We start from the raw sequence: 8660 nt of genomic DNA, 5'->3' as shown, positions 1-8660 counted from the left end.
TTTTTGTGATTCCAAAAATGCTCCTTGCCCTGTTTCAATAGAAATGAACCTTCGTTTCTGTAACATCCCAAAATTATACAGTCAGCAACTATATAATAGAATATTAACATGTATTAATATGATAAAACAGTTTTACAATTAAATAGAGCAGTGTGCAAAAATGGCCGAACGGCCTTACATATACACACAAAATAACGAGCATCCACAAAAGAGTGAGGACGAACGGTTTACAAAACAATGACCGAACGTCCAACTATGTACAACCAGAAAAGAGCGCTCGCTCACAGCCACTCGCTCTACTAACTAAGCTAACTAAAACCGAACGCCTTTACTGTTCGGCCTTCACTTCCACGTCTACTAGATTTTCTTCAACCAGGATTTCTTCTTCAAGCGCTTGCTCCAGAGAAGCATCTCCATCTGCTCACATCCACACGGATGATCATTGCACGGACATGACGGATATACATATACAGACAACACAATGGAAAATGCAAGGGTAAGCTTATTGAATTTAATTCAAGTCAAACAGATATTTCATACTTATCAAATTCAGCAATTAAATTCACAACATATACATTCAATTCATACATAAATTTCATCCAAAATCCTGATACTAGACCGACCGTCCGGACTGTATGAATCCTGTGTAGCTAAGGCGTCCGTGCACTCAGGTGGGGTAACTGGAATACTCATCAGTAGCCACCTGAGGTTAGTCTGTTCTGTCCAAGTTACAGTTATGGACTAGACCTCCTGCCATTCCCACGCATGACATACTCCTCTCTACTTGAGAACGAGCACTCACGGAATATCAGGATGAACCACCATCTAAGCTTACCACGTTCATACTTACAAATCTCAATTTCCATTCAAGAGTCGTTCCTCCCTGGAACGCTCGTTCAAAATCCACAATCATAATTTCAGCTCTCATACTGTTCGCACATTATAATTTTTCCTCTTAATAACATTTTCATTCTTTGTTCCACTTTTATAAAAGGACGAGCGTTCAATCCTCTTCATAACGAGGACGAACGTCAAAAGCGAGACCGAGAGTTCCTCTTTTCAAAAAGAATAAAGCTGACACATTTTTCATGACGAACGTCATTATCATTTGAATTAGTTATATGAACTGACTCTTAGAACGATTCGATTTATACTTAGAATAAATTAAGTACCAATATTCAGAGTCAAATCCAACTGGATGGAGATACAAAAGACGAGTACTAAATGTACTAAGTACAATTTAGTTAGAATAAACCAACTACCAGTTAATGACCGAACGCAGTACGCGAATTTACTGAAATTTAGAACGAACGTAATTTAAGTTTTGGACGAACGCTATGAAAGTTCATGACGAACGTTATTTCTAATCATTTGGTAATTACGGAAAGAACTGGCGTTCAGTATAAGACCGAGCGCTACTTATAACGTACGCTTTGGGACGAGCGTCGCAAAATGACTAAGAGTTAAAAGTTACTTTTATAGGTTTCTCAATTCTCACAAAATACTCAGGATATCTACGTTCGGCCGATCGCTCAAACGTGGCTCTAATACAAGAGGGCGTTCGTCCTCAAACAGAATTCTTTCCAAATGAAAGAATTCCTTTACAATTGAATTTGGTAATAACACCGAACGGTCAAAGACCGTTCGATGACGAACGTTCAATATCATAAGAGAATTCAAAATCACAGTTTCATTTACATTATACATTTCTCATCATATACGTTCAAATACTCATCTTATCATTTATTTCATATTTCAGTTTAATCATACAATTGTACATTTCCTACTTATCATGCATCATCTCATCCTCATAATCATATACCAAAATCAAATACCATAGATCATACTTAATATAATTCACAGAACATTCATCCAACACAGTATAATTCACAGAACATTCATACAACACAGTATAACTCAAAAATTAAATTTAATAAGCTTCCCTTACCCGGATTGTAGTGAACGTCCTAAAATGAGTGGATCTTGATTCGTCTAACCGAGACTCTCTCAACGTTTCACTTAAGCTTTCCAACTAAACTAACCAAAGAAAATGAAAGGACTTAGTCCACACCATTTTATGCAACGGAATATGGTTTGCAGGAACTTCCAGAAACGAGCGTCCAAATAAAACTTACCAGAACTGTAAGTTGTTTGGTTCAATCTGGAGCTCTTGGTGCAGTGATCGTCCTCACGGCTCTGAAACGTGATCGGAGTGCAGAATGGTGAGTTACAGAAGAGAGAAGAAGAAAGGTCTCTAGAGAGAAGGTAGAGAATTTGGAAAGCAAGAGTTTGGGGAAGAAGATGAAGTGTGCAGAAGAATGGGAAGAGTTTCTCAGAGAAAATAATTTCTCTTCCCACGTAGGACAAACGTCCATTCGTCTGCTGCCACTTGGATTCCACTACCGTTTTAGAATGTTCCAAAGTGACACTTGGCAGTCTGCATGCAGTGTGAGTAAGTGCGTTTTAATGAAGGGGTGTGCGTGTCACAGTGCATTAATGGAAGCAGAGAGGTGACTAAGCAGAATAATTAATGGGGCGTGACAATCCCCCTAACTACAAAAATTTTCGTCCTCGAAAATTGAAGACTTACCAGGGAATAGATGAGGGTATAAGTCCTTCATGGCATCTTCAACTTCCCATGTAGAGTCGCCTGTCTTTTCATCCCACACCACTTTCACCAGACGAACGTCCTTCCTTTTATGTAATTTAGTACGAACGTCTTCCACACGAACTGGCTTCATCTCCAGCGTTCGGTCTTGGCGAAGACGAACGTCCTCAAGCTCCAATATGTGCGAGGGATCAGCTACGTATTTTCGGAGTTGCGAGACATGAAATACTGGATGAAGGTTGGATAATTGTGGAGGTAGGGCTAGCTCGTATGCAACAGGTCCAATCTTTCTTGTGATTTGGTACGGCCCCACGAACTTAGGAGATAATTTCTTTGAACGCAATGCTCTTCCTGCTCCAGTAGTTGGATTTAATCTGAGAAATACATGATCGCCAGCTCTGAACTCTAAGGGCCGTCTCCTCTTATCTGCGTATGACTTCTGCCTGCTTCTGGACGTCTTCAATCTCTCTTGAATTAACTTCACCTTTTCAGTCGTTTGTTGAACAAGCTCTGGTCCAGTCAATATGTTTTCTCCTTCTTGAAACCAGCAAAGTGGTGTGCGGCATTTACGTCCGTATAGGGCTTCAAAAGGAGCCATTCCAATGCTTGACTGGAAGCTGTTGTTGTAGGTGAATTCCACTAACGGCAGGACTTCATCCCAAACGCCCATGTGATCGAGTACGCACGTTCGCAATAAATCTTCAAGCGTCTGGATCGTTCTCTCGGATTGACCGTCCGTCTGAGGATGGTACGCCGAACTCATTTGGAGTCTGCTGCCCAGTTCGCTTTGCAACGACTGCCAAAACCGAGAGGTGAACCTTGTGTCTCGGTCAGAGATGATGCTGGACGGCACTCCATGCAGACGAACGATCTCTTTGATGTAGAGCTTGGCCAAGTTAGTCAATGACATCTTCAGGTTGATGGGTAGGAAGTGAGCACTCTTTGTTAAACGATCCACTATCACCCAAATGGAATCGTGATTCTTGAATGTGCGAGGCAAGTGTGTCACGAAGTCCATTGAGATGCTGTCCCACTTCCATTCTGGAATCTCCAAAGGTTGCAGTAGGCCGCCCGGTCTTTGATATTCAGATTTGGCACGTTGGCAAGTTAAGCATGATGCCACAAAACGTGCGACATCACTCTTCATCCCTGGCCACCAGAACAACTGCTTTAAATCGTGATACATCTTAGTCATGCCAGGGTGCATGCTAAGACGGCTGTGATGTCCTTCGGCTAAGATGATCCGCTTCAGATCTCCATCATTTGGAACGCATGTCCTACCCATATAACGTAATAGGCCGTCCGTTCCAGTGTTGAAAAATCTGGCCTGATCTGTGCCGAGCGCGCCTCTTATCTTCATCAATTCTTCATCTTCAAGTTGCTTCATTCTGATCCGCTCAAACACATTACTGGATATCCTAAGGTTGCAGCATTTGATGCTGTCCGGTTCTAAATCGAACTGCAACCTTAAGTCTCTAAAGCTTTCCACAAGGCTCAACTCACGAACCATCATGGACGAGACATGCACTACCTTCCTGCTCAATGCGTCCGCCACAACGTTCGCTTTACCCGGATGATAAAGCAACTCAAAGTCATAATCTTTTAGGAATTCCAGCCACCTCCTCTGCCTCATATTCAATTCCTTTTGATCAAAGAGGTACTTGAGACTCTTATGATCACTGAAGACTTGGAAAACGGATCCATACAAATAGTGCCTCCAGATCTTCAAAGCAAAAACGACCGCTGCCAGCTCCAGGTCGTGCGTTGGATAATTCCTCTCATGTATCTTCAATTGCCGAGAGGCGTACGCCACTGCTCGTTTCTCTTGCATAAGAACGCACCCCAAACCTTGGTGAGATGCGTCACAGTAAACTTCGAAAGGTTTGGCAGTGTCCGGAATTACCAAAACTGGAGCGCTCGTCAACTTCTGCTTCAGCTCTTGAAAACTAGATTCACACCGATCGGTCCAGGCGAACGGGTGATCCTTCCTGATCAGTTGTGTTAACGGTGCTACTATCTTAGAAAATCCTTCTATGAAACGTCTATAGTAGCCCGTGAGTCCCACAAAACTTCTTACTTCCGTGACCGAGCGTGGACTCTCTCATTCCAAGACCGCTCGTACTTTAGCTGGGTCAACTGAAATCCCACCAGCGGACACAACATGACCCAAGAACTGTACTTCCTTCATCCAGAATTCACACTTAGATAACTTAGCGTACAGCTCTTTTTCTCTCAACACTCTAAGTACCAACCTTAAGTGTTCTTCATGCTCTTCACAGCTCTTGGAGTAGATGAGAATATCGTCAATGAACACCACCACAAACTTGTCCAAGTACGGCCTGAAGATCCGGTTCATATAGTCCATGAAGACTGTTGGAGCGTTCGTCACACCAAACGGCATGACCACGTACTCATAATGTCCGTAGCGTGAACGGAAGGCCGTCTTCTGGATGTCTCCTTCCTTAACCCGAATCTGGTGATAGCCTGACCTCAAGTCTATCTTAGAGAAAATGCTCGCTCCATGCAACTGGTCCAACAAGTCGTCAATCCGAGGCAGAGGGTATTTATTCTTGATGGTCAGCTTATTTAATTGACGATAGTCAATGCAAAGTCGAGAGCTGCCATCCTTTTTCTTCACCAACAGCACAGGCGCTCCCCAAGGTGACACGCTTGGACGGATGAACTTCTTGTCCATTAATTCTTCAATTTGCTTCTTGAGTTCAACCAATTCAGCGGGTGCCATTCTATATGGTTGAACTGAGATTGGTGCGGCTGTAGTCACCAAATCAATTGTGAACTCCACTTCACGAACGGGAGGCAGTCCTGGCACTTCATCCGGGAAGACGTCCGGGAATTCGTCCACGACCGTTCGTCCTTCAATGTACTTATTGGACGAACGTTCAAAACTCTTAGTTCCATCCTCCCTGTCTTCATGCGTCATGATCAAAAAGCAACTCGCGCCCTCCATAATATCTTCTTTCAACTGGCCGAGTGTCATACTCAAGTCTTCATCCCAATCTTCAGGGAAAATCAATTCCTTGGCCCCACAATCTATGAGAATGCGATTGGTATTCAACCAATCCATTCCCAAAATTATTTCTAAGTCCTTGAGGGGCAAACAGATGAGATTCACCTTGTATCTACGCCCTTCTACCTCAATAGGACATCTAACGGACATGGTAGACGTCCTAACCTCACCAGCTGCTGGTGTTGACACCACCAAATCAAACTACATCTCTCTCTCCACTATCCCCAACTTATCAACGCACGCCTTCGAGATGAAGGAGTGTGTCGCCCCCGAATCAAACAATACACAACACTGCATTCCATATAACAAGCACGTGCTGGTGATAAGTGTACCTGAACTCGCTGCTTCTGCACCCGTGATTGCATATACACGCCCAGTAGCTTGGGCTCGTCCACCCCTCCCTTGCTGATTCCTTCCAGCGTTCGGCGGTCTCATCACTGCGCGTCCACCCAGATTGCACTCATTCTCCAGATGGCCGTTCCTTCTACATCGAGTGCAATATTTCCCTCCAATCAACTGAGGGCATGATGACCTAAAATGGGGTCCTCCACACTGGAAACATCTAACCGGCCCCTGTTGCCCTGACTGTCCAGCAACCACCAAAGCTTGAGACCCACTATTCTGTGCTGGACGAGCGTACGGTGTCCTGTTCCGATTCAGATTGGGCCTCGACAGAACTGGTCCCCTTGACGCTTGTTGTTTCTTATGTTGTTCCACCTCAGCCATATTTTTCTCTAACACTTTGGCTCTCTCAACCATGGCTGGGAACGACCGAATGCATAAACTGGATATCAACACCTTAAGATCACTTCTCAGCCCGTTTTCAAACTTTCGGCACTGCCACTCCTCACTTGTCGCCATAGTATTAAACCTCACCAAGTGCTTGAACTTATTTGTATATTCTGAAACCGACATTCCCCCTTGCACCAGCTGCAAAAATTCCACTTCTTTAGCAAAACGGACGCTATCCGGGAAGTACTCCTCATAGAATTTGCTTCTGAAAACTTCCCAAGTAATAGGTCTGTGAGCGTCCGTCAGTATAGCTTTCGCGCTCGTCCACCAATGGTTTGCTTCTCCAGTAAGCAAATACTCCGTGAAAGCCAAACGATTCTCATCTGGACACCTCTTAGCATTGTAAATCCGTTCCATATCCTGCAGCCACTGATCTGCCTCATCCGGAAGACCCTTCCCACTAAACTTGGCCGGATGGTGTTGAAGAAAACTCTCCAAACTCCACTCGGTATGATGAACAACATTAGAAGAAGACGCTCCTGGCGTGCCTCTGGTGGCAGAGATGAGTTCCATCAATTGTCTCTGAGTTTCCTCAGAGTTAGCGCGAGCAGCCTCCAAACTCTGCATAGCGTTGTGATTCTGCTGCATCAGAACAGCGTTCTGCTCCATTAAAGTGGTGTTTTGTTGATGCAATCGTTCCACCACTGTTTCCAACAATCTAGTGTTATTGGACGTGTCGGACTCGTTCGGTTGCGGAGGAGGAGGGAGTCTAGGCGCCATTAGTTCTCTGGACCAGAGAAAAACGAACGTTAGTTAAGTCTAAGAGTTAAAACAATAACTCATTATACACACAATAAGCACACAGCAAAAACGCAATGCACTCATAACCTACAGCGTCCTTAGAAGAACAAAACTGCTCTGATACCAATAATGTAACATCCCAAAATTATACAGTCAGCAACTATATAATAGAATATTAACATGTATTAATATGATAAAACAATTTTACAATTAAATAGAGCAGTGTGCAAAAATGGCCGAACGGCCTTACATATACACACAAAATAACGAGCGTTCACAAAAGAGTGAGGACGAACGGTTTACAAAACAATGACCGAACGTCCAACTATGTACAACCAGAAAAGAGCGCTCGCTCACAGCCACTCGCTCTACTAACTAAGCTAACTAAAACCGAAGGCCTTTACTGTTCGGCCTTCACTTCCACGTCTACTAGATTTTCTTCAACCAGGATTTCTTCTTCAAGCGCTTGCTCCAGAGAAGCATCTCCATCTGCTCACATCCACACGGATGATCATTGCACAGACATGACGGATATACATATACAGACAACACAATGGAAAATGCAAGGGTAAGCTTATTGAATTTAATTCAAGTCAAACAGATATTTCATACTTATCAAATTCAGCAATTAAATTCACAACATATACATTCAATTCATACATAAATTTCATCCAAAATCCTGATACTAGACCGACCGTCCGGACTGTATGAATCCTGTGTAGCTAAGGCGTCCGTGCACTCAGGTGGGGTAACTGGAATACTCATCAGTAGCCACCTGAGGTTAGTCTGTTCTGTCCAAGTTACAGTTATGGACTAGACCTCCTGCCATTCCCACGCATGACATACTCCTCTCTACTTGAGAACGAGCACTCACGGAATATCAGGATGAACCACCATCTAAGCTTACCACGTTCATACTTACAAATCTCAATTTCCATTCAAGAGTCGTTCCTCCCTGGAACGCTCGTTCAAAATCCACAATCATAATTTCAGCTCTCATACTGTTCGCACATTATAATTTTTCCTCTTAATAACATTTTCATTCTTTGTTCCACTTTTATAAAAGGACGAGCGTTCAATCCTCTTCATAACGAGGACGAACGTCAAAAGCGAGACCGAGAGTTCCTCTTTTCAAAAAGAATAAAGCTGACACATTTTTCATGACGAACGTCATTATCATTTGAATCAGTTATATGAACTGACTCTTAGAACGATTCGATTTATACTTAGAATAAATTAAGTACCAATATTCAGAGTCAAATCCAACTGGATGGAGATACAAAAGACGAGTACTAAATGTACTAAGTACAATTTAGTTAGAATAAACCAACTACCAGTTAATGACCGAACGCAGTACGCGAATTTACTGAAATTTAGAACGAACGTAATTTAAGTTTTGGACGAACGCTATGAAAGTTCATGACGAACGTTATTTCTAATCATTTGGTAATTACGGAAAGAACTGGCGTTCAGTATAAGACCGAGCGCTAC

The 8660-nt window shown here is 43.1% G+C and overlaps 2 protein-coding genes across 2 annotated transcripts; both read right to left on the bottom strand.

Annotated features, from left to right (window-relative positions):
• Positions 1–328: 328 nt before the first annotated feature.
• On the bottom strand, positions 329–3206 carry LOC148202961 (uncharacterized). The gene is made up of 2 exons (XM_088109711.1): positions 2591–3206; positions 329–417 (listed from the first exon to the last, which is right to left on the bottom strand). The coding sequence occupies exons 1-2, from the start codon at positions 3204–3206 to the stop codon at positions 329–331; spliced, it is 705 nt and encodes a 234-aa protein (XP_087965837.1).
• A 103-nt stretch (positions 3207–3309) lies between these two features.
• LOC148202960 (uncharacterized) lies at positions 3310–7148 on the bottom strand. Its single transcript, XM_088109710.1, has 7 exons — positions 5969–7148; positions 5020–5659; positions 4861–4947; positions 4686–4790; positions 4350–4596; positions 3824–4232; positions 3310–3404 (listed from the first exon to the last, which is right to left on the bottom strand). Exons 1-7 carry the CDS (start codon positions 7146–7148, stop codon positions 3310–3312), a joined length of 2763 nt encoding a protein of 920 aa, XP_087965836.1.
• Between the last annotated feature and the right edge of the window lie 1512 nt (positions 7149–8660).

This window comes from Vigna umbellata, chromosome 3 (genome assembly GCF_029865625.1).
Source record: "Vigna umbellata cultivar VRB3 chromosome 3, Vumbellata_1.0, whole genome shotgun sequence".
Taxonomy (NCBI): Eukaryota; Viridiplantae; Streptophyta; class Magnoliopsida; order Fabales; family Fabaceae; genus Vigna; species Vigna umbellata.
The sequence above is the reverse complement of the archived record's forward strand: the minus strand, read 5'-3'. Positions and strand labels throughout refer to the sequence as shown.

Coding starts and splice junctions, on each gene's coding strand:
- LOC148202961 (XM_088109711.1), bottom strand. CDS start 3,206: ATGGCTCCTTTTGAAGCCCTATACGGACGTAAATGCCGCACACCACTT. Junction 418..2,590: donor ATACCCTCATCTATTCCCTG/GTAAGTCTTCAA, acceptor GGATGTGAGCAG/ATGGAGATGCTTCTCTGGAG.
- LOC148202960 (XM_088109710.1), bottom strand. CDS start 7,148: ATGGCGCCTAGACTCCCTCCTCCTCCGCAACCGAACGAGTCCGACACG. Junction 4,597..4,685: donor GTCCACGCTCGGTCACGGAA/GTAAGAAGTTTT, acceptor ACAACTGATCAG/GAAGGATCACCCGTTCGCCT. Junction 3,405..3,823: donor AGCCGAAGGACATCACAGCC/GTCTTAGCATGC, acceptor CGGTTTTGGCAG/TCGTTGCAAAGCGAACTGGG.